We start from the raw sequence: 26,378 nt of genomic DNA on the forward strand, positions 1-26,378 counted from the left end.
GCGTATTATTTCATTTTCTTAGTATTATTATTATTATGCTATTTTTGTATATCTTACTCTTCTCCTATATTCATCAATCCACCCATTATCTGTAACCGCTTATCCTCATCAGGGTCACGGTGGGGCTGGAGCCTATCCCAGCTGACTTTGGGGGTGAGAGGCGGGGTAGTCGCCACCTCATCACAGGGCCCATAGAGACAAACAAGCATTCACGCTCACGTTCACACCAACAAGTCACCAATTAACCTGTTAAGTGCACGTCTGCAGACTGTGGGAGGAAACCGGAGAGAATCCACGCAGACACGGGGAGAACGTGCACACAACTCCACACAGAAAGGCCCCGAGCATTTTCTTTTATCCTTATTTTCATTTTATCAACATAACCATACAAGGTTGAGCAAGGCTTGAAGCTCAGCAGGGACTCATAGCTCACTGTTTGAGAGCATTCCAACAGCTACAAACCTGTCTTTACACATTGTATCTTGTTTAGTGACTTAGTTGGTCGAGGTTCACTGACCTGGAGGAGTCAAGCAGCAGGCTGCAACATCAGGAAGATATTGACAGGGTTCGGGTCAGACAAGCAGGTCTTCTGAGAGGACGGGGAGGGGGTGGAAGTCTTTCACAAGAAGGGAGAGGGAGGCAAAGGTGACCACCACACATCAGGAGTGCTGCGAGATCAAGGCAATGTTACCGGGAGTGAGGAAGTTGCGGAGGGGTTATCATTAGCAGGTCACACACTTGGTTTGACCTTTGGAAATCCCTGCACAGTTTCCTCATCAGACTAACTTACTGGCCTGCTAACACCAGACCTGCAACTCTCTTGTCAATGCGATCCATCAATACATCCTGTCAGCAAAATTGACGTCACCAGATACTGAAAACGGAGGCTGAGATACTGGAAAATCTGTAGGCAAGAAGTGAAACAAAGGAGGAAGGATGTGCATGCAATTATTTACAGATGTTACAAATTAAAAATAAAACAGAGGGTCTTATTGTTGACATTTCTACTTTTTTATTATGAGGACACAAACGTTTGTGACTCTTCAGCTCTTCAGTAATAAAAAACCTTAGCCACTTCCTCAGGATAGGAGGGAAAGCTGGAAGGAGCGGTATCAACACTCCTCTCCTCAGGCTAAAATGACAGCTAACCTTGACAGGGAGATCCCCCGAGGGATATCACCACATCCCGCCCTCCCCGCCCCCCAGATCGTTTTGTTGTCCTTGGCCACATAGATGTTCTTCCTCAGTGAGCTCATCATCTCATCCCATGGGAGACGGGGGGGAAAAGAGGCCCGAAGTACTCAAAACTGGCAGCTGATTGCAAAGAGGCAGGGTCTGGAAGATTGTCACATATCCTGAAGGATAACCCCCGGTACTTGACCCACTCTCCTGTGGGAACGACAACACCCTGCCACTGTTCGCTAAACACTAATGAGCTTTTGACTTGTTTCTGTATATATAATCCTCTGAACTGTTATTGGCTCTTTTGAGGGATTCATTAAATGAAGGAACAGATCTCAAATTTGTTCTTGATGCAAGAGAACAAACTAATTCAAATCTCCTTGTGCCAAAAAGAAAATAAGTCTGTGTCTTTAAACTGGCAGGAGTAACATCTCTTTCTTATTTTGCCGTCTGAAAGAAAGTTGGTGTGACAATAATTGAAAAATGTGTACTCTCTGTTAGGTCTGGCCAGTGTTTCATAACTGAACCATAAGTTGCCTAGAGTACAGTGCATTGGGTCACATGACAGCTGGAGTAAACCACACGAAATGATGTTGTATTAAAGCCGAGTCTGGATGAGTTTGTTCGCTTTGTATCCGACGCACCGAATGAAACAGTAAAGGCATTTGTGGAACACGTCGCATCGGCGCTCCTCAGTTAAAAACACACACATTTCGGCCTTCTCGAGGCATGGAGCGTATTAAGTTGTTGAGATTATGTTGACAAGAGCCAAAGAAATCACTGAGGCAAAACATTTTCTCTGTATTTAATATATAACAAAACACATGTTACACATTACAATACCAAAGGAATGCCTCTGTTCTTGTAGACACATGTTCGTGTCTCCAGTCTTTTTTTTCGCAATCGTAACGTGAAATCCTTTCAGTGTAAAAGCATACACGTGTAACCAATCACATGACACAATGTACTCTATGTCAGCATATCAAAAGACTGTTGTTTTTTTTTCTTTTTTTACAACAGACAGTGAGTAAACCGTGTAACTCGATGTGTGCGACGCGTAAAACGTCAGTTGTCGGTGTCAATCTGTGACACCACACCGAGTAATGCAGTAACTCTTGTTGTTATTTGGTCCCTAATAAACACTTGCTTCTTGCACACCACAGTCGCTGCCTACATGAAAAGTAATAAAAACTATTCGCTCATGTTATTTGGTCATAAAAGTTTTTTCGCCGTCTGTGGCCTGCGTGCTGCTGACACAGCAGTATTAATACCACATGCACATGTGCAATCCTTTCCACTATTAACACTGATGCAAAAAAAATATATTGACGGTACAGTAAATTACGTAATACTGTACTTGAAGAGACAAGAGCTACATCTGTCTGCTCTTTAAGCTCAGTAGTCCCAGTTGAAACCTCCAGACAATGTTCATGAAACATATAGGCGTTAATTTGCTGTGTCGTTTGTTTGTACATACAAAAACCTTTAAAGGAATAATAACTGTGTTTTGTTTCTTGCAGAGAGTTAGATGAGTACCACTCATGTCTGTATGCAAAATATGAAGCTGAAGCCAGTACAGGATTGGAAGACGACGGGAAGTCACTGCACCCAGACAAGAACAGGTACATAATCTCCTGTAAAACCATAACCATTTGGTTTTTGTAGAGATTAAACAAACAAGATATTAAATTGTTGTTATTAGAGAGCTTGGATGGATTTCGTTTTATCTCAAGATAGATGCAGGCTAGCCGTTTCCTCCCGTTTCCAATCTTTATATTTATCAGCAGATGGCTGCGGTTTCATATATCGTACAGACATACATCTCCTCATCTAATACTAAACAAAAAAAAAAGTGTATTAACCAAAAGTATGAAATACAGAACACAAGAGATTTGAGATGATTCACGAACCTTAGTCGCACCGACTCAAAACTTTACACGATTTATTTTTTTTTTGTCTGAAGGATTCAACTGATGTGACATGAGGTTCTGATTAACGAGGAGGCAGCAGGACTGAAACACTGATCCAGTCAGTGGCTCGACTAACAGAGGTGAGGCAGCATTGCATGAGAGTGGAGCATTGAGCAGACATCAGCGTGTAAAGACTTTGAATTACAACACAACAGGAAAGAGGCGAAACAGCTCAAACGTACAGTATATAAATACAACTCGATACAAAAAGATAACTCGGCTGACGCTAACAATATTCAACGCCCGTCAGATTATGTACACCACACACACTTTGAACGCACACACAATATACAATCCTACACGCGCAGAACAGGCGATGATTTTACACATAATGGTCACTGTTTTGGCTTTAAAATAAAAAGAGTGACAATATTCATATGTTTTCAGTTTCAGCTGCTATAATAAAACTGCTTTCTAAGTGCTTTTAAATCAGTACATCAAAGATGATATTAGCCTGTCTTCAAGCTTTTCTACGTGACTCGAGCAGATTCCTGTAAAATAAAAAGATGCTGGATTAGCTTTTTTTTTTTTATCTCTAATGTCAAACATGATGCAGATTCTGATGAGGACAAATCAGCTGTAACGTAAGTTTATATCGCGTTATAGCTGTCTATATTTAGAAACAGTGTTCGAGAAATGCCGATTGGAGTTTCAGATCTGTGGTGGGTTGTCGACAGCTACAGCAGAGTACTCAGTCTCAGACATGTTGGAAGCATCGATGAGGCGAGCCAAGCCCGTCCTTGTGGAGTATTTAAAGATGAAGGCCTTCATGAGGTCATAGCGGTAGTTTCTGTTGATGAAGTTGTAGAGGATGGGGTTGAAACAGCAGTGGAGCAAGGACAGACATTGGGTGAGGTGTAAGGCCACGTAGATCACATTCTCCAGGCCACAGGTCAGACGCACCAGGCCCAGCTGGGACAGGGAATCAACCAGGAGGACGCCGTGGTATGGCCCCCAGCAGCCCAGAAACACCACGATGTAGGCAAGGATCACCCTGCGGCTCACACGACGCTCCTGCTCCACCGTGGAAGACGGCGAAGAGGAAGAAGAGGAGCGTGTGAAAGCTCTGGCGAGCAGGGCGTAAAACACAGCAATGACAGGGAAGGGGAGAACAAAGCCCAGCAGGATGAAGCTCAGCTGCACGCCAACCATCCACTCCCTGGGGTTTTCCTCTGGGTACACGGGCCTGCACAGCATTGAATCCCCATGTGTTGCCTTCACAGTACGCAGGAAGTAGGTGTCTGGGAGGGAGGCGACCAGAGCCAGAAGCCAAACCCCTACACATGCTCCACGGCGGATTAACTTCCTCTGCGCGCCTCCCTCGTTGTCTCCGTGCGTTGTCACGCTTAGGTAGCGGTCCACGCTCATACAGGCCAAGAAGAAAATGCTGCCGAAGAGGTTGACGGAGAACATCAGATGCGTGAGTTTACACGCCACCTCGCCGAAGGGCCAGTGGCCATGCTGAGCCAGCGAGCTCACCCACACGGGCAGGGTGACGCACACGCACAGATCTGCGACCGCCAGGTGGGCGATGTACGTGTGCGTCTCATGGCGAGGGGTGGAGTCTCTCTGTGCGCGGATGTTGACCCAGAGGACCAGAGCGTTAGCAGCCAGGCCGATGATGAAGATAAAAGAGTAGAGGATGCACATGGAGTAGAGCAGAGCGCTGCGGTTGAACGCTGTAGCACACACCATCGAATCCCCAATCGTTATGTTACTTAAGGTTTCAGAGATGTTGGGGTCCCCAAGAAACTCGAACAGGTCCTCCAGGTCGCTGGTACTCATTTTTCAGCTCTGGGAGAGGACCACAGACCACTGCAAGGTAACGGACACCAACCTCTGACTGGGATAAATCCTGTAAAAACAAGACACATCTTGTCATCATTTCTCGCAGTACACATTTATCTGGATCAAGATCCAACAGCCAAATGCTACCTACTGGTATCATGTTTAAGAAGCAATTTTCTTTTACATAAAGCAAAGTCTTATTTTACACGTTTGGACCCAAGCTGCATGAGTTAATAAAACATAAAGCCACTTGTGGTTTGCCACCAGATCCTGAGGAATCTTAATGCGGTTAACTTGTTAAAACATCGCTTTCACGAGTTAATAGAGGCTCAGTGTTGCTGTGTCACAAATGTAGGAGTTCTGTGTGATTGATGTGCAGTCAGGGGGCAGTACAATAAATGTTTACATTAGCTCCACTAGCACAGAGCACAGATTAGACACAGGGAAGTGGGATAGTGAAATCCAAACAGAGTGTATTTCCGGGACCGTTCTGGGCATTCCAAGATAAAGCGTTTGGTCAGGGTGGGAAACCTGATGCCATTTTAAGGAATGTTTTCCCTTAACATGCTTGTTATAGTAAAAAAAAAAGAAAAAAGAAAGAAATCCCATGCTTCTTTTCTGCAGTTGAAGGAGAGGGTGAGAGAGGAGCTGTCAACACCCGGATGATCAAAGTGAAGCACGCTCATAACCTTGAATCACGTCATTTCACAGCATCTGAATCTTATAACACGGGAACACATGCGCACGATTTGGAATACAGGGCACGTTAACGCTTCGAGTAAGGTGACTGGAGTAATATGCAAGATCATAAAGGCAGCAGTCCAGAGCAGCTCGGCACGATAATAACCCGGTATGGTAAAAAAAAAAAGCACTGGTCTGCATTCACAATCTTTTTTTCTTCACTGTGACGTCTCTCTCAACTCCCCCCTAAACAGGCAGCCTGCTGCAGCGTGAAGGATCAGAGGTGAAAGGTAATAGATCAAAACCAGAACACGAGTGGCTTAACCCCTCTGTTGCCCCCGACTGACTCGTACGCCCGCAGAGTGAATTGTGTGCAGGAATCAGCGGGAGGCTTGACGCCTGCAAAATGGTTCCGACCAAGGTTAAGAAGAGGGTCACTGACCACTGGGTGACACAGCACGCCGGAAAGCAGTGAAATGTGACCGCGTCAGACATCTGTCTGTGCAGGAGACATGTGCTGCACACAGGGGATAATTGGCACAATGTCACAGGAGGTTGATGAAAGAAAACCAAAGTGGAAATAAGTACATACAAGGACACCTGGAACATATTAGGATGTACAGCTGGCTTTGTTATCTTTCATTAGTTTACCTATTATGTGTTTTTATTTTATACCCCTCTATACTTCTGCTGGACCACATTTCAGATGTAATGCACTTTTGAACCCCTAATGTTTATTCGATGACTAAAGTCATCTATTATGTTGCAGCTTCATGCTTTTTTGTGCCAAACAGCTGAAACATCAACATGTTGTTTACGTGTACAACATGTGGGTGGGTGTAAGTTTTTATAGGGAATGCTGTAAATGATTTATCCGAACTACTTCGGAGAAACATATGATTTTAATATAATGTCGCAGCGGTGTGATTTTTGCAGATTTAAATCACCGGATCACACAAAAACAGACATTATTCGGTCATTTCTTTCAATAAAAATATTTTCTTTCTGTGTTTCCTACTTAGTAATGTGCCTAAATACTTCTTCCACTGCTGTCTGTGATAAAAACAACTTTCAATAAGTGTCAGAAACCTGACATTTAATTTTCCTTTCAATTCCTTTGAGATAGAGAGTGTGAATCATTCTAATACAGGGCTTTTCTAAACTGAGATAATCCCTCACAATGGTCTCTGTCTAATTCCCTTATATTATATGGAAAAGACCTGGAGGTGCCAGGTAGCCCCACAGGCTTCAAGATAATTAACCTTTTAACACCCACACCATCAGATAACAGAGACAACGCACGCAGCCCATCTCTACTGTATCCATCTCTCTGTCACTCTCTCTCTCTCTGTCTCTTTCTCTCCCTCTCTCACTCCCCCTGTTTCTCCCCTTTTCAACCCCTCCGAGCATCCAGTTACAAATTAGCCGAAAACGTCTTTTGTTACTCAATACACACGTTATAAAAAGCGATTGGGGACTATTTTCATGTGCTAATGCCGTCGACAAGAATAGAGCAGGTGCAGCACGTTTGTTAGAAGTTTTCTCCTGTCAGTCTCTATTTGCATGCTTTAGTTTGAGATTTAAAAAAACTTTTTTTTTAGAGAGACAGGTTTGCCTTGCGCGTCATTACGCACAAAGGTACCGAAGCCAGAGACAGATCCCACACTGCTTGCTGACGCAAAGCACATACTAGTCGCATTGTTGCCATTGTTGAATTTGAATCCGCCAGGAAACAAAGTTCTCTTATCAGATGTCAGCTCGGTATACAGTAGCCTGACTTGGTGTTTATCCGGAAAGGCAAATAAACAGCGCAGAGAAAAGTTCCAAAAGAATCACTAAAGCGTTACTTAAATACTTACACAAGACCTGTTGTGTCTCTATTTGAGTAGGATTGTGTATGAGTTATATTTCGGTAACAATACAACATTAATAAAGTCGTTAAATGTCCTTTAATCAGTTTATATACAGCAGCCTGCTGCATACGCACTGATCGAGCATCTCTGGGGCTTTAAGCATTGTTTAAAACCCGATAAATTACCTGTATACTCACTTCTCCAGGGCAACATGAGCACATTTAAGCAGCTTACCTGTTTTTGTTTAGTCCTCCTCTCTCGCTGAAGTCTCTCCTTTCAAAGAGCAGATTTGTTTTCGTTTAGTTCTGGCGCTGAAGGATCACTTCAACTCCACTGCGAGGAACTTGTGTGCGCTTCCCTCGTCCTCCTGAAATGAATCTGAGCCTGGACTGTTCCTTGTTTCTGCACTTGCTGATACTCAGAAGAGATACGCCTCCAAGGCTGGCCCTAACAGCTATGCGTATTGACATGGCATCGCCTCAGGCGTTCAGTAAACAGCCGAGCAGCCCGGCGAGTTTCGTCCAAAGAGGAGGGGGAAGAAAGAAGAAGAAAAAAAACGCGGAATTTCCTGCTGTGAGACGCTTCACATATAAAACATAATGCATTTTCACAAAGCTGAACATCATATGTGCACTGTATAGACCAGTATGACATGTCATTATTGATATTGTACTATGCAAAGCCCGTGCATGTGAGAAAAATGCAATAATGTTACAGATATTTGACATAGAAATGCAGCTTTTAAACACTCCTACCTGTTTAGATGTTGCACATAAATAATGCATAAAAAATTATTATTATTACCTTTTTAGAAAAGTGGGTACACCAAACAAGTAAACTGAAGAAACTGTTCAGGTGTTGCACACATGCTTTGTGAGAGACAGACAACATTAAACTGCATTTTACTGCATGCATTTTTTTTATATTTTATAAATGAATTAAATATATAAGTGCATATGCATTTATATATTTTTTATATGCATGCTTTTTTATGTCTATAACTTCCTCACTCAATATACAGTGGTTTCTGCAAAGTATATTGTATTATGCAAAGTATATAGTCGAATGCATGAAATCAGTGGAAAGTATGCTGATGTATAATATATGCAAACATGAGAAACTACAGTTGACATTCAATCATGTTGATTTTTAAGCCACAAGCTTCATGACTGCTAAATATCACCCACCTATAAACCACAACATACAGTGTATACGTAATGTGCAATACACATTAACCACATGAAACCATCTTATGAGGCCGCCGCCTTATGTTTCATGCAGCACCCCACCCCGTTTACCTAAATATGAAACCAGAGCCGCAGACAGTCAGTAAACCACATCTGCATCTCCTACTTCAGCCCAAAACCAACAAATGGGTAAAACCCTAACGTCCAGTCTCACAGAAGAGACTGAAAACACCCTCTGAATAACGAACAACACAGGAAATACATTCATTCATTCATTCATTCTTTTTTTTTTTGTTCCAATTTTAATCTGACTCAAGTTAAGAGGTTGATTTATTAATTTCTTTCCATAATACAATGCTTATCCTGGAACTAGGAACAATAACATCAGCTGCAGCAGAAGCCTTGTTGTTTTTATTGTCATCTCAGTTCAGGCACATCCTTTGGAAACGGCACAAAGCCGCGTGGGAGGCTCATGTGTTTACTGAGAGCTGCTGAAAAGCTCACCTGCAGCACTGGTGGCCTCACAGCTGCTCCCACCAAGGCAATTAACCCCAAGTTCAATACTGAGACAGAATCACACAGAGGAAACTGTAGAATTTATGAAAGTATACACATTAATGAATTGTCTGAAGTGTGTACTCATGATAATATACTTTGATAGCACTCATAAGTGAGGGTAATTCATTTGATTTCATGCCCAGTGATTGAAGTGTTGACCTAATCTGGTACAGTATGCCAGGCATGTTTGCTTGGGAAAGAGATATCGCTGACTCGTACAGGTCACCGCGCTAAAGTATATTATGACTGTATGACCTGTATGCAGTGATGAAATACAGCCAGCAGGCCTCTCTGACCTCATTAAAGAGCAGAGTATAGTGAAGTCAGTTTCAGTGAGGCTTTAAAGAAAGCTCCCACTACGCACGCATACCCATTGTCCTCCGTATCAGGAGCATCAGGGGGGATTTGTAAGCCTTTCTGATAAGCATCCGTAGCCCTGCAGACTGCTGCCAACCTCTGTTCTGCAGTCCCCATTCACAGGGAGGCCGGACTGGGAACAGCAGGGGTGTGTGTGTGTGTGTGTGTATGTGTGTGAATATGTGTGTTTGTCTGAGAAAAAGCCATCCAGCTACCCCTACTGCTAGGAAAAAAATTTCTCATTAAGAATCTACTGAGAATAAGATGGAATCAGATTACTTTAGGCACATTTCGAGTGATGCAACAGCTCATCAATAAACATGAACACAAAGCAATAAGGAAATTATTGCATTGGGCAACATTTAATTAAATCAAGCTGTGCACTTAACATTTTAATACTAATGTTATATGTAACACGAAGAAGGGGTTGACCTGCTTTTTGTACATCATCCCTCTTATTACAGGGAGAAATCACACAACATATCAATTAAAAACAGATTTGATTGCATCTGCTGCTGCAGTCCTCCAGACTCCCATCAGACCGCCGGAGCAGTCTGCTATAAAGAAATAACAATTAAAATCAAGCTTTCAGCAAATGTATTTAGCCTGGTTAAAGAGCTGGATATTTTAGAGGCTGATATTACGAGGAGGAAACCGAGCGCAGATAAAAGAGAGCGAACAGTCAACGTGCTTTCAGCAGCTAGAAACCTGATTCCAGATGAATGCTAATGTTGCTCCATGTGGATGTGTAAATAGGCAACTGTATAAACTTAAATAATGAAATGCCAGTGTCAATATTTTTGGATTTCATGCATCTGCTGTTACACAGACTGTCAAGACCTCTGAAACAAATTCAAGATTATAGTGCTAATAAATATTATTAACTGATACTGAAGGCTTTACAAAGACAATGTTTTTGGGGAGTGGAGTTTCACTCCATTTGTGTGTCCATGCTCGAAACAACATCCCGAGTTTATTTGTCCACGATTCAAACACAAGCGGGCAAAGGTGCGTTCACACAGTGTGGATTCTTTCAACTACGTCTTAAGTATTTTAGACGAGGTCAGCGTTCATAGTCCACTTTTTTCACAAACAGGATAAACAGATCAAGAGATTAGGATATGGAAAAGGGTAGGAGACTGCCGGATCGCGATGACGTAAAAAGAATAAAGAGGGTGGATGGGGCGTGTGAGGGGAAAAAAAAAAGTTGGGGAAAACAGAGGAAGAAAGATTGAGAGAGTTATTGCTAATGACTGCTGTTTCTATTGTAGTCTAGCTCTGGGTCACAGTGGGGGGTCTGACAGACACACTCTATTTTCGTGCAAATCTCCATTCAGTGGGTCCCTCTCTAACTCATTCTCAACCACATCTTTACCATGAACATTCAACTTCCCTCATGCTCTGAGGCTCCCTCTTGCATTTCTCTACACTCTCTCACATTCCTGCTCTCACAACCTCACTTATCTTTCACTTAATTACTTATTCATTTACAAGGATGGAGCCTTGTGAATGAGAGTGTGTGCGAACGTGACGAAGCAAGGGACCTTTTAAAAAATTCAAAGGACAAAAGATTGGCAGCCATTTGTTCAATTGGACTTTGTCTTGGGTTTCCGTGCCAGCGTTTTGTCACTGCTGATATTGTGCAGGCTTGTGATGAGGTGATCTTTTGTGTCTCTGAGGGATATGTTCCTGCAGGTGTGTGTTTGGCGTCCCTGTTAGGAAATGTAGCAATCAAGGCATTCCTCACATTGACAGAGCATCCCTCACACCAGCCAATGAATATTAGTGAAACCTGAGAACCGCTCAAATGTCAAACATGTGAGACAAAAAAAAAAAAAAAAGGAGAATATACCAAGAGGCTTTGTGTTAAACCGACATGTGAAATAAATGAAACCCTTTTGGCTACTCTGGGACAGCAGAAACAACTTGCTGATATGGTGAACTTGCTGGCAGTTTCTTATTTTTGGAGCCATCACCCACAGAGCGACATTAGCATTTGGAGTTGGGTTTCTAGCCAACTGGCAAATGTTAAGTGCTATTCATTCTCCTTCTGAATCTGCAGCGTTTACTTTATGCCAATTCCTGTGGAAAATAACCAACTTTTAAACTAATTCTTAACTGCGCCTGTCCTGGCAGGTAACGTACAGTGAGTTTCTTCACTGGAAAAAAAAAATAAAAAGGTGCCAGCTGTGGCAGGGAGTGACACTGATGGGAGAATTGAGAGTGAACCAAAATAGTAAAATAGTAAAAGTTGCATGACTTAAAGCCAAAACAAAGAGCTGAAAGATACTGAAAAAGAGGGAGCTGCTGAGTCAGGGCATGACTCTCTGTGGGTTCATAACTATGTGTGACACCTTTCACGTACACGGAAATATTTGAGCCATTGTTATTAAACAAGGAGCCATGCTGACAGCTCTGTGGGGCTGTATGGTGATTTTAGCACGTTGATATTAGGCAAATATATGTTCAATATAATAATCAGAATTAAATACAAAGTATAGTTAAACATATCACGGTGCATCATAAAGCAAACCAGATGGTGGCACTATGAAAAGTCAGGCAATCCAAATCTTCTTGTCATCGTGGTTATGGAAATGCGTAAATGAAGATTAATTAAATTACATTGCTTGCATGCAAATATATGGTAGAGCACGTGGTTAGGTAGAGCAATAAATCACAGGAAAGGGGTGTGCTGTCAGACCACAGGCCTCTACACACCCACGACTGGTGTCTGCATATAATGTATAGTTCATCCTCTGGGGACCATGAATGTAAATTTCATAGCATGTCATGCAATAGTTGTCAAGGTATTTCAACAAAGGTCTAAATATGCCAGAGGAAGAGTGATGGGGCACCAGAGGCATGGTTTGGGAACCTTGTAAACTTGGACAGGGACACGTAGAGATATATCAGTCATAAGGGAACACTTTGACCCGCCTGTGGAAGATCACCTCAGTTGTCAAGATGTTTCACTCTGACTCACAACTTTCACTCGAGGAAAAATAGGATTCCTCCTCTGGAATGTTTGAATGTTTGTTACAAAATTTCACAGCAATCCATCCGATAGTTGAGAAAAATGTTGGACCAACTGACCAAAAGACAAAATTATAAAAATAAACAAATATTGTTCATTGCAGCTTTAAAATCTTTGCTTTTCTTCCACTGTCACGCAGGTCTCTTTCTTTACTCTTCTCCTGTCTTCTTCTCTTTCTGTGAACTCACTGAATCTGTCAGTGCCTTCATGCTGAGCTGTTGACCATGACCGGCTGCAGCTCACACAGTCCATTGACTTTGTCTATCATCTCTGCACGCAGTAGTATCTCAAACAAAGGACAAGTTCTGTTTTTTTTCCCCAACCCTTACAGGTTCCTTTACACCCCCACTCTTTCAGCGCACACACACACACATGCCATGATCATTAATATGAGCCAAGGTCATTGGGATCATACACATGATGGGTAAAAACTGAAAGAAAAAGTCTTGCTCCAGGGGACAGTTGGTGTCCAGTATGGATTAGTGAATGACAGTATCTGTCCACAGGCTGCAGGAGAAGGTGTCCATCTCACTGTGTTCCCTGGGGGCTGTAGCTCTAATCTAGTAATTCTATCTCGACAATCCCAAAGTATGCTTCACAACACGCTGCCTTTCTATGCTGCTGACACAGAGTTCACAGATAAGGTGGCTAACTTTCTACCCCATTGTCCTGTCACGCCAAATGAAAAATGGACCATCAGCACAACTGCTGGAATGCAGCGGTGTTTTGGAGACGCCTGCAGCAACAGCCGCACCGGCAACATTACTTGTGTTTCCTTGTTGGCCTGTGGCAGTAAAAGCCTCGGTGTTGACATACTGTCACTGGGATCAAGTTCGCGATTCTAACTTGAGTTTGAAATTTTTAAGTTGCGTCAATAGTACAGTAAACAGGCTGATTTAACATTAACAAAGTGGCGGTCCAATTACAAACAAGAAAAGCCAAGTTTTATAAGAGCGTGAGCTCTGAGTGGAAACCAAACACTCCAGGGTTCAGTGGATATAAACACGGGTCCACTGCACTCAAACAAGATGATAGAATAAATAATGTAGATAAACATGCTAGCAGGATGAAGTCTGGCTCACTTTAATGAAAAAAGATCTAAATGGCGATACACTGTAAATATCACGTCCTTTAAAAATGACCCTGCGGCACAAGACGATTGATCAGAATCACCAGAACAACATGTGATGGAAAATAACCTCAAGCCCTTTTTTCGCGCGTCCCAGGTGGTTTCCATTCATGGCCTCTCATGCCGATTGCATGCACACAAGCAAATGCGGCACTGCAGGGGGATTACGGCCAGGATGTGGCAACCCAGGCAGCATCTGGAGTTGAGCCCTGTTCGCCTGGAGCTCCTAGCGAGGGGCACTGGTACTAGAATTCCCATTCATCTAGTCTTTCTTCATAGTCTGTAACCCTGAGTTTCAGTTAAATCTATTACTCACAGACGAAAAACATGAGGCCATTTGTAGTCTTTCATTGTTTATGCTGATGTGTGACAGTGGGAGAAATATCCAAGGGAGATGCATGAAACAAAAGACAGAAATACGATTAAATCAGAGATTAAAAAAGAAAAAAAAAAGGAGAAGAGAAGTCAACGCTGGAGCAATAGGATAAAGCAGGAGTGAGGGACAGGATGTACTGTGTTCACCATATGTCTGTTTCTCACATCAATCTGCAGGGCTGTGGTGGAGATAGCGGAGATCTGCTTCTCATTACAATATCGAGAAGGATTTAGAGAGGAGCATTAATGGCTGACTGCAGCCTTAACCCTGTCACTCTGACGCCCCAAACCACCAAAAGCCTTAACCGAACCTCCCAGCTACTCTCAAACTTCGACTTGTAAATAAGAAACAGCTTTGCTGCCTCACGTCAGCCTCCCAGTACCAGGCACTCCATACATCAAAACCTGAATGGGGGCCAATAGCCTGATGTCCATTCATTCATCAAAACCACGATGGCAGGCCTTCCGTGTAAGAGTTTCAAAGTTGCACTGTGCAGGCCTGCCTGGGCCCTATCACTGCCAGCCAAGCTGAGTGAAGTGCACATAGAGGTCTTGATATGTCAAAGTGTTTGTTTATATATGGTAAATACAGTCAGGTTCCCCTGAGGAATATTCCTCTGGTGAATATTCACATCCCTAATGAGCAAAAGGTGGTGTAAAAAGTCCCATTGTGGCGAGTTTCCTGGGAACTGTGTGTTCACACTGGTGAGAGGGAGAAGACCTACACAAAAGAAGGATGGAGATGGGGATGAAAAGAGCAAGGCATGAAAGACGCATCCTGCAGAGGTTCATGAAAAGAGGAAGGAGGTAGTGATTGTTATTATTTTTTCACCCGTGTTGTTCCCTCCGTTTTTTGGACCTTGTAAAGTGCTTCTATTTGTGGTCGTGTTCCTCCACAGCTGTTGTAGTCCACTTGTTTTATCATTTTCCTAACCAGCTGTTCGTGCTGTGATCACAAGCAGAACCCTGGGAGGTTTATCCTGAATTCACACACACGAACACACACACACACAGACATGCATTTTCAGATACTGCACGCAGTTTATGCCTTGGATTTATGAGAAAATAAAACCATAAAACTCCTCCTGTCAAGGCAGATCAACCTGAAATATTATGTCTCAGGCATGCCATCCGTGTACAAGTAAGTTATTCCCTGAAGTAAAACTATTTTGAATGTCTGAGGCAGAGAAATGGAAGACATTTTTTTATTGGACTACATATCATAATCCTTATTTTTAACAAGGACTGTGGGAACGTATCTGTACTGCAAGAAAAAAACTTTATTTAAGAGGCTACTGTGATTGGTGTAGTTCGGGAGATGATTGTGCTCAGATGTCAGAGTGAATTCCTCACTTCCATAATCATGGGGTACACACAATAGACACACTGTGATGGGAAGGTAAAGGGGGCAGTTAAAACTAAAGTTCAAGCATAAAAGGAAACGCCGATGTAGTTCTTCATTAAAGACCCTTTCCTGCTGCCAATCTTAATAGAAGTTCCCTAAACTGTGCCTCACTTTTACTCTTTGCGTGTTCGCACACATGGACTCGCTCTCGGTTCAACAAGTTGCGGTTTCTCTAATTGATTGGATTTTAATGAAGCCCCTGAAAGAGTTAGAGAACGGTCGATATAAATAATTTGCCTCATTTCTTGCCCTCATTTCTCTCCCTGTCTGTTTTGGGTCATAGTTTTTAATGGCTGGCCTGTTGTTAACCCTTTGACATCTGGCACAAACACAGGGACCCATTTACAGCCTAATCAAAACACCCAAAAGTCAGCGAAGACCGATCAATCACATCTGGCTCAGCTGCGCTGCGTTCTCAAGTCTATCGCTCAAATTTCACCTCAGATTTAAAGAATCATATCTTTATGTACATATTTTTATACTTACATTTTGAAATGTAACAGTTAAACTACTTATTTATTTAACTATTTAAACTAGTTTGACGTTTTGGAAAATACAGTACGCTCATTTGCTTTGTGCCAAAGGATTGATACCATTTTTCTGCTTATGCGGTAAATATTAATCTGCCGTTGACAGCCGTTTAGTTTAGTTTTGCATAAAGACTGGAAACAGAGACGAGGTTTTGTTCTTGAAGCAAATCAGCTTCAAAGTTTGATTATTTTCTCTACAAATATACAAAGTTTATGATGTTAGGTAGAAAAATTGGTGAAGCTTTCTATGGAAACCACATCTACAGTTCATCTACAGGGGGCTTTTATAGTGAATTATAAAGCACAGTGCTTTATGAATACACTTCTGGAAACATAATGCTTTTTGATGCACTGTATAAACAGTTATACATGTGACTTAATAAATTATAAATTCAAGCATCTTATGGATAAACTTGATGAGTTGTTTTTTTTACTTTGAATCATACAGGTTTTATAGATTTTATATTTCATTCATAAAGCAGAGCAAATGTACTTTTAATTCTCTGCATTTTGGCTTCTTGCATAATAATCACTTATGATGCAGCATACACTTGTTTGAATGCAGGTAACTGTTGCGGAGAAATTGCGGAAGTCAAAGGTCAATGGTGAGGTCAGGAAGGAAGAAAGTGTTCAGGAGCCTCTGATGTCTTATGCTGTATTATTTATTGACGCTTGGCCCAAGGAGAATTAGAGACACTCTCAAAGTTCATCAGAAGTGCCTGAGTCGGTCTCACATTCTGCTGAACTTGCTGGTGGATAAACTTTAAACCCCAAGATAACACCACAAATACTATACACCCAGAATTAGTCAAAGAGAATGTCTTTACCCATGCAGGTGTTATTGTCAGCATATTCTAGTCTGGAGACACAGATGTCTGTTTACACAGACTGGAACGTCAACTGCAAGCTATCTATTATGACTATGAAGGCAGCAACAGGTCTCTTCGACCCTGGTCACCATAGTGTTGAGACAGACTGGCACCTACTGTTCCCAACCAAAGCCAAACAACTAATACTGCTGAGGATCACACTTTACTTCACATTCACTCGTTAGAAGTCACATCAATAATGTTTTATGCCTTATATAATGAATGTGCCCATAGTGCAATGTTTATACTATATCTAAAGTATATAGCAGTGTTGTTGTGCCCTGCTGCCTCAAATAAAAAATACAGAGCATCAACGATCGATACTGCTGCAGCAGCAACTCAACAAGAAAGTGAATAGCTGTATTTCTTAAAATGTAAAGCTATTCCTTCAACACTATCCGACTTCATTGTTAATTAAATTCTGTTGGGTGGCTGAAAAGTTAAAGTCTACACAACTCCATCGGAACATTACATTACTGTTTTTTATTGCTATTGTGTCTATTTCTCAGGACTGTTTTTCCGGTCACTCTTGTTCCACGCCTGGTATAGAACAGTGCCCACTTCCTCCCATTGAACCAGCCAAAAATGGCCTTTCCATGCAGCCATGGTGGGAGAAGTGGGATGGACAATGGGAGAGCAGGATAGACACCAGATCAGAGAGTGGTGGAAACTCTTACATACATAAACATTCAATGCCCTCCAAACCCGGTAATTCTAAGTCAAACAGTGTGGCTTTAAGTCCAAGACAATGATACATATAGAAAAAACAAACTTTAAAATCTTTAAACACTTAAATCCTGTGAAGATCTACTGATGCATTTCAATTACAAGGTCCAAGCAAATTGTGCACAACGATTCACACGCAAGACATTATTTAATCACACTGTCATCTACCACGTGAGAGGAGAGGCCTCAAGTCTAAGCATATATATTAAACAGATATAAAATTATTATTTTTTTAGGTTACCTGGTAACTCACCGAATTCCTCTGTTATGACAGCATGATCTGAAAATGTTCTGCCTGGAGAGACAGGTGATTATGAAACTAGACCTGACTCAACACAAACACTCCGTGACCTTGTGAAACCTCAACAGGAGGAAAATATGCACACCATTGAGTTCCTACATGTCGCAGGCTGTGGTCTTGGACATCACAGAGCAAGGCCATTTCCTTAAGTGTGCCCCCCACCACCACCTCCCTCCAGTCCACTGAAACCCACCCTACCCCCAATCTCATTTCCTCCATACCCAAACAAAAGCTGCTTCTCTGGGAAAAGGCCACTCGGCCACTTATGTTTCTGTGTAGAGTAAAAACCTGCTTGCATGCAGACTCTTTGGGCGTCTGTATACTGTACGTCTGTAAACAAGGTACAGAACACTTGAGCTTCACTTCAACGGCATGACAGGATGGTTTGATTTGTTCAGAACAAAGTGCACACAACTTAACTTAGCTCACCCAAACATTCAAGTTCCAGAAGACAAGCTTTATTGCACTTGCAGGACCTAAAGAGCAGCATTCGTCACTCCCCTGCCGCTTTGATGTAGCCATTAGGAGTGGTTTCCCCAGGTGGGTTCCTACTGTCTGAACAAACTCCTTTTTAAGAATGGACACAGGGGCTTCAGCTGGAAACCCTCCCTCCCCCCATCAAAGCAAAGGAGAGGAGTGTCTCTCTCAAGAGGCCAAGCAGATCTGAGGGTTCAGATCCAGGATACTGTTATAAGAGATGGGACAAATAGGACAATATGTGCTTTGAGAGCTACAAAGGCAGGCACAATAGAAAGATTTGTATGCAGAAATGTAACTAGATCAACCAATGAAGCCATTCAAGTCCAAGAAGAAAGTGCTTACAAAGTAATTTGGTGGAGAGGAGACAGTCATTTGACAAGGTCAGGGTTTGCTCAAACTCTTGAGGAATTAGGAGCAGATACGCTGTCAGGTTCGTCTATGCTTCAGTGTGAAGAGTCTGAAACCAGCGAGACTGGGTTTCATATCCTTGAGTTCAGAGGATACATTTTGTAAGTGTTTGAGACAGGAGCAGTACAAAACTGGAGAAAGACAACCTTGGAGAAGTATCTGTGTGGCACAGCTAAAAAATTAAGATTGAAGTCCAGGATATTTTTAACTTTGCTTTCAGCTTAGTACAGAGAACTAAGCATTAGATATGCAACAAAATCCTCAATAAGAGCCCAGCAGATGCTTGAAGACTAACATTGACAGTTTCCATTGTCACTCAAAGCTAAATATTGTGCACTGACCACACTGTAAGGCCTGTACCTTAAAGGCTTCTAGCCTGTGTCTCTTGTTTATGCAGAGCCCACTAAGAATCCATCCCTTCATGATTGAATTACGAGACAGCACATGTTTCAAGTACTCAAGTGACAGTCATAATTTTTAAGTCAGCTTTTATTCATCATACAATAAAAGACAGGCCTGACACTCAATGAGTGCCTCCTGTCTTTAGACTCCAGCTTTCATCTGGTTGTTTGGAGGTAGCGGCTTGCCCAGGTGGATTCCCACTGTCAAGCCAAACTCCTTGGTGGCATGTTTTTCACAGACCTCAGGCTTCAGCTGGAAACCCTTCTCTCCATCAAAGCAGTCCAGAGGAGTGAAGGAAAGCGGTTCTTCTCCCATGACGCCGTCCAGTCTTTTACGCCAGTTCTCCAGCATGGTGCCGCGCACCTCGGAAGTAACATGAGATGGAGCCCAGAAGATCTGAGGGGCCAGAACCTGGAAGCCACAGTAGTGCAGGATGCCATGCTGCAAAGAGAAGTGTTGATATGGTCACCTGAGAAGTTCTGTCACCATTAATAGCCCATTAAATACTTAGTGAGGCAGTACCTGCAGTGGCCACAATGTGACATTCATGTCTCCATTAACGCCATTTGCACTGAACATGGACTCCTGAGACCCAGTGGTAAAGGACAGCATGGCTTTCTTGTCCTGTGCAGAAAGCCAACAGGTTAGGGGGAAAACAAAAGCCTTAAGACCAGCAACGCAAACTTCTGGATTAGATCTCATACCTTAAAGATCCCCTGGCTGTATCGCTTCTCGTTTGAGAAAGCAAATCCCAGTGTGAGCACCCGGTCAATCCAGCCCTTCATGATGGCAGGAAGGGTGAACCAGTACATGGGAAACTGAGAAATAGATCTTAAAGTTAGTTTAATACAGAAGTGGGTTCAGCACAGAAACCAGTTCCTGGCACTCAGTGTGCACCTGCAAGATGACGAGGTCTGCCTCTTTGAGTTTCCGTTGTTCTTCAGTGATATCAGCAGAGAGTTTTCCTGCTTCCCATGCCAGTTTGGTTTCCTCCGCATAACAGAAGTGATCAGCATTCTTAACATCCCCTGTTGAAGCAAAACAAATATTTCCTGTGATTCTTAACAGCAATCAAAACCAAAACTGCAATGCCAGTGAGATATTTCTATACCAGTGATGTCCTCTGCAGTAGCAGTGGCTTTAAACTTCATGGCATACAGGTCCGATACTTCGACAGCATAGTCCTTAGCTTTTAACACTTCCACAGCAGCATCTTTGGCTGCAGCATTGAATGAGCCAGAACTCTGGTGGGCGTACACGATCAACACTTTCTTTGCAGCTAAACCAAGAATTAAAGATAAGAAAGAAACTTAAGTCCAACCTCAATCAAAGCACAAGAACCCAACCGTCAAACAAGAAAACAGAGACGCACACTCACCCATTCTGAAGTCAGATGTCAACCGTGAATAACGAGAGGATGGTCTGTTGATGGAACATGGCTGTTTTTATACACTGGAACAGGTGCTGTCAATCCACAATCAAGGTCATCAATCAGTGGGCGGGCATTAGGAGAACACCTCTCTGCACTATCGTCCACATATCTACATATTCTTTACTGAAACAAATGAGTAGCACCACCAAAAGCCAAGAAAATGTAGTTTTTTATCAGCTGCAGATTTTGGGATAAACACGGGATAAACTTACAAAAATACTCTTGCACATACATGTTCTTTTTTATGTGTGCTTTCAGATTATAGCCTAACCAGAAAGAGACAAAATATATGTTTGTCTGTCTGTCTTTTCATGCTGCAACCGTGCGGATATTTGAGAGCTTGCGTGTCTGTCTGTGTACAAGATGTTTAAAAATGATGTGACAATCCTGACGTCTTCAAACCGCACGAAGCACATGTGGCTGAGTGATCCTCTCACTCCACTGTTACTGGTTTCCAGCTCTGTTTTCCTTTACATTACTCTCTTCTGAAGAAACAGTTGCCTGCGGTTGGGCCCACTCACGAATGTTGCCCTGTAAAAAAATTATAAACCCAGCAATGGACTTCAAAGGGAAGACATGAGCTGGCACACATCTGGGACCAAAAGAAAATCAGTCTTAAAGTCTCATTTATCCAGCCACTGTGAGGAGGAGGGGGTTAATGAACAACTTCTACATGATAGCACGGAGGCGCACATGCATGCAAGCATGCCACATGAGTGAGACATATGGATACGCTTTGTTAAATATCTCTCTTCCCATTGTCTCTTCCGTTACTGACTAATTAAGATTGATTTAAGTTTCAAGGGATGGGGATGGGGATGGGGTAGGTAGTGGATGTTTTAAAACCGCTACATGCATTGTTCAAATTTAAAATTATAAGGCATTCTGGTGTTTATGAGGCCTGCTCTTTTCATCTGTGTGGCCTCTCTGTTTTTTACCGCACTAGTTTGTTGGTCTTCATTGTGTTTCATGTTGAGCCTCTGGCTGCACTCTCTCTGTTGTGACGGGAACAGATCACGTGTTTTGCTGCTAGAAAATGTTTGTGATTCGTGGCTGATTCGTTGCAACATTCCACGAGTTAGCAAGTCACTTTGCAAGTATGCTTCACACTTTCTACATGTGTCAGGTATTTGGTATGTGTGTGCTGCTTTAGGATTTCAGCCCAGTGTGCATTCCTGCAAACATAAAAAAGAACACCTGCAGCCCACCTTCAGGAGGTCCTTTACAGAGAACCACAACCATGCAATTGTAGTGAGTACATAGGGGCATTACTAGGGTACACAAACACAAGGCACATACACATAGGTGCAGAAGCTTTAAGCTTGCTTGCCTTAATAATAAACAGTGGATCCTAACATTAAAACGTAGCCCACAGTGCCATCATGTGGCCGATGTGAGAAACTACAGCAATTTTGTCTTTTTATATATGGCAAAAAATTGTAATGTCATGCCATAAATAATATATTATTTCTAGATAAACAGAGCAGTTACCAAGATTTAAGAGTTATCAAGATTACCCCAAAAGCCAGGCCTCATTTGGAGGTGACTGTATTTTGTTTTTGACTGAAATATTGTCCTAATCTCTTCTTTTTTTTATCCTTATACTGATCTAAGTTGAGTAAGGACACCGCATCCCATCCAGTTTGTATTATAATTCGATAATTCCTACAGCTGCAGAGTGCATACTTAGGAAAAGAGAAATGTGTGTATCTTTGGCAGCAGAACAGTTATAACCTGTGTCAGCTTTCCTTTAAATATCCTTGTATAATAGCCGTGTGTGTTACAGTGTATCCACTGTGGCAAGAAGCTTCATCTTTAGCATGAAATGAATATTATCTGGTTAACCGGCTAAATGAAAAGAGGCATGATAGAGATGAGTGCAAAGTGAATGTTTGGCATCTGTGCCTGGGGGGCTAATTGCCCCATAATCCATCCATTCCTCCTATTTTCCACCACTAGATGACGACAGCGTCCAGTTTCTCTCTCATGATTTTTTTACACAGTTTATGATTTAATCACAGTTTGTGAATATCTGCCAGACTTGATGTTAAGGGCCAGAGTGAGTAACAGCCACACAGATGGCGAGTCATGAATTGTGGCTATATATTTGGCAGAAGAGAATCGGTGTAAAGCATGCAAAGTGCAACCTTTAACAGATGAGTGTCACTGATCTAATCACTGAAATGACCAGAAGTAAACAGAGCCCCACGATTTACTGTGATGCTTTTGGCGCTCTCTCAACACTGCTGTCTAGCAGGGATACAAATTAAAAGGAAACACTATCCTCTTTTAGTATCACAGAACACACACGCACAGATGATTTAACGATAATTTATCTGATTATGGGAGAAAAAATGCAACAATCATTTCGACGTTAGCCCGAGCACTGAGGTTAATTAAAAAACCCAGACACTGAGTATGTGTCACATCACCTGTGACTTACCTCCCTGACAACAGTTGATTGTGAATTCATAATCAGCACTGGGCAAGCTAAACTGTGCGTGACTGAGATTAAATTACAAGAAATAACTTTCATGAAATTACTTTTTCTCCAACAAAGTTTCATGATACAACGTGTACTGGTCCACTAGAGAGCAGCACACACCAGTTAGCTCCATGTTGCATCACCTACGTCAAGAAAAAAAAAATCCCCATTTCTCATGACTTTTACATGGCAGCAGCTGCACCGTCGTTGGATATTCATACAAAGTTTGGAGGTGGAAGATGTAATAAAAGTTTGTGATTGGTAGAAAAGAACATTAAGTTTTATAGGTTTATAGCAAACAGCTGCTTCTGTGATTTCCTCTCTTAAACCAGAAGCGGTTATTATGGTTTTCTAATGAAACAGAAGTGGCCACATGAGGGTACATCTGCTAAATCCTTAAAAACTTGAGCGTTGATGAGTGATGGTTGACAGCAACACTGGTTGCTTCTATAGAAAGATAAATCCAAGCATATGAATCCTCTTATAGACCAAATGGAAACTTTATGTTTCTGTAACTTTGTTTAAGGTTTTCATGGCTTAAAAATACTGTAATATCCAATCATATGTCACTATAGATAACACCACCGTAAAGGCTTAAAGACTTATTCATCCTCCTTGAAATCCTCCTCCTCACTTTTGATTCTTGGTGCTAGTACACAACCTTTTATTATTGACAGCAGGCATGATGTCTCAGGGTGGATTATGCTCATTTTCTGTTAACATTCCTACTATATGGACGGGTTGAAAAGTATGACTAAGACTGAAAACATCCCCAGTGAGATAGTACAGAGTTTTTCAAACTTAGAGAGTTAATTAAAAAAATATGTTGGAGAGAAACCGAGGCGAGATACAAACCATGTTTTTCTTCCCATATCAAGGGATTCTCGGCCTGATTTCTATAAAGATGGGAGAAAGAATGACTCAGTCTCAAGAGAGGAAAAGTGCGGAGGGAGGAAATCTAATTTTTCTCTCACCTTCAGTTCTTCACACCTGTGCGGAAGATTCGTTTTTTATTAATGCTAACGTCTCACGATACTTTCCTTATTACTTTGATCAAAGATGGTCTGTCCAGTCTGGACTGTCAGGTCAGCTGCAAAATCCTTTCTTTTTTTTTTAAATGCTATGACTATACATATTGCATTTGACCTGACTTGTGCCCAGGTATTTCAATCATTTTGAATTTCTTCTTTTTTCTTATATATAGACCAATAAACTGCCCTCTGTTCAGTTATAAAGGGGTGACAGGGGTCTGCTTTAGCTGACAGCTGTGACTGTGAGTTTCCTGGCAACCGGCGGTCCCAAAATAAGGAGAGACACACGCCTCCTCTTGTGACAATAAAGGCAGACAAATAGGAAAGGAAACAGAACAGAACTGACATTGTGCATTTGCAAAGTTGAAATAAAGGATCTATCTGAAGCTCTTGACACGACTCGATTACGTCGTGCCCTCCTCCTTGTCATATTTCCATGTCATGTTTATGTTAACTGCTATATGCCAGTGCACCAGTCAGTGCAGTATATTATAATCTCAGTCCATGCTCCCTATTTTTTCCTCATACTTTTCTCTTCTGCTCTCATCGGGATAATAAGTCACTTGTTTGTCAGCGATGAAGGGTTTCCTGAGCCACAGACCCTGAAGGCAACGCATTGAAGTGATGTTCACTGAACTGTGAAATGCTGACTTACATTGTTAACAGAGTGGATGACAGATATGTCTTATGCATATTTGTTTAATGTTACAGCGCAGGCATGTACCGAGATGTGAGTGACTGCTTCCATTCTCTGAAAGTCTTTATCTTTGTCCCTGAGGCGTTTGGAAACAGGTGTCTTCTGTCTTACTGAATTGGGCTAAGAAGAAGTTTTTATTTAAGTAGCTAGACTAAGCAACAAATTGAAGTTGCTGCTTTTAAGTTTGAAGGAGATAACTCTCAAATCTGAACTCAGATGAAACTTCTTAGAGGCGTTCCCCAGTGTTATTCTCAGGTGTGCAACAAACGGGTCTGTTTACTGTCACTCATTCTTTTGCTTTACAGTTGGGAATTTTGTGGCCCAGGTGTGAAAACAAAGCCGGACTAAGTCCCAGATTGGATTTAAAACGCTATAAAAAAAAAAGCTTCTGGTGGCCAGGTAAGAGTTTTGTTTTGATGTCATAAACAGAAGAAAAAAGGGACAACTTGACTGGATTAAATTAAAGCACAACCCTTAACTTCACAAACTTGGTTCTTTCAGTTTTCCCTGAAACAGCTGCTGCATTTAAAACATGCAAATATGTATCAGTCATTAGTTTGCTGTATTACAAAGTTTATTCTCATACATGTGTTCTATGTTTTCCTGTAGACAGATTTAAGTTACCTTATCTGAGCTATTAGTCAGAATTAATGAAGAAGGAATGAAGGTGTAACAAATGAAAACTACTAAAACTTTATTATTTGTTTTACCTGCTATGAATGTAACAGTTAACCACATTATCTCGAGGGTAAAGTATAAATGTGTGACAGGAATAAATATTTTATATTGTGAACAAACTACTACAAATTTAAGGTAGAAATATATTTGTGGCACAGACTCTCATAAACAACCAACATCTTGGTCATTGATTCTCTAGTTTCTCTTTTCTATGATGACTCTCATATTTTAATTAAATTAATAAATTGATTAGTAGATCAATTAGTGGATTTTAGTAGATTAAAAGAAGTTGATTCACTAACTATTTTCAGAATTCCTTAATCACTGAAGTCATGCGTCAAGAAAATGGATAAACATTCACAGCTTCTCAAATGTTTTGTATTTTGTGCACTGAGTATTTTTGAGTTATTCTGAGTTTTTTGTTTGTTTTTTACTGGAAAGAAAAGGAACTGAAGGACATCACTCTGGGCTGAAGGATCTCATGACGTACTTTTTTTTTTTCTCTTATTTCTATGACAGTGTTGCCAGAAAAAGAAAAACAGATCATCATCAAACTATAATACAAAGACATTTTTCATCTTATAACAAGATATTTTCAAGTTACAACAACATAATTTTTATCCTGTTATAACATGAAACATTTTCTATGTTATAACTATTATAATATGATAAACTATAGTATAATATATATATATGATATATTTGTATTATAACAACATAGGTTCCTATGATGTGAAATGTTTCACATTACAACATGATAACTCAAAATCAAAATATGATACGTTTATATGTTGTCACAACATTAAAATATCTTTATTTA

At 41.5% G+C, this 26,378-nt stretch overlaps 2 protein-coding genes across 3 annotated transcripts; both read right to left on the bottom strand.

Moving 5' to 3' along the window:
- Window positions 1–1,973: 1,973 nt before the first annotated feature.
- On the bottom strand, window positions 1,974–7,915 carry LOC104934108 (atypical chemokine receptor 3). 2 transcript variants are annotated; one of them, XM_027291213.1, is made up of 2 exons: window positions 7,712–7,915; window positions 1,974–5,012 (listed from the first exon to the last, which is right to left on the bottom strand). In XM_027291213.1, the coding sequence occupies exon 2, from the start codon at window positions 4,935–4,937 to the stop codon at window positions 3,804–3,806; it is 1,134 nt and encodes a 377-aa protein (XP_027147014.1). In that variant the 5' UTR covers window positions 4,938–5,012; window positions 7,712–7,915; the 3' UTR covers window positions 1,974–3,803. The 2 variants fall into 2 exon arrangements, with proteins under 2 accessions (XP_027147014.1, XP_010747995.1); XM_010749693.3 differs by having other exon boundaries at window positions 1,974–5,007; window positions 7,709–7,915.
- Window positions 7,916–19,304: 11,389 nt separating this feature from the next.
- LOC104934109 (NAD(P)H dehydrogenase [quinone] 1) lies at window positions 19,305–20,717 on the bottom strand. Its single transcript, XM_010749694.3, has 6 exons — window positions 20,614–20,717; window positions 20,347–20,514; window positions 20,133–20,263; window positions 19,940–20,053; window positions 19,758–19,859; window positions 19,305–19,676 (listed from the first exon to the last, which is right to left on the bottom strand). The coding sequence occupies exons 1-6, from the start codon at window positions 20,615–20,617 to the stop codon at window positions 19,377–19,379; spliced, it is 819 nt and encodes a 272-aa protein (XP_010747996.2). The 5' UTR covers window positions 20,618–20,717; the 3' UTR covers window positions 19,305–19,376.
- Between the last annotated feature and the right edge of the window lie 5,661 nt (window positions 20,718–26,378).

This window comes from Larimichthys crocea, chromosome XVIII (assembly GCF_000972845.2).
Source record: "Larimichthys crocea isolate SSNF chromosome XVIII, L_crocea_2.0, whole genome shotgun sequence".
In the NCBI taxonomy this organism is placed as follows: Eukaryota; Metazoa; Chordata; class Actinopteri; family Sciaenidae; genus Larimichthys; species Larimichthys crocea.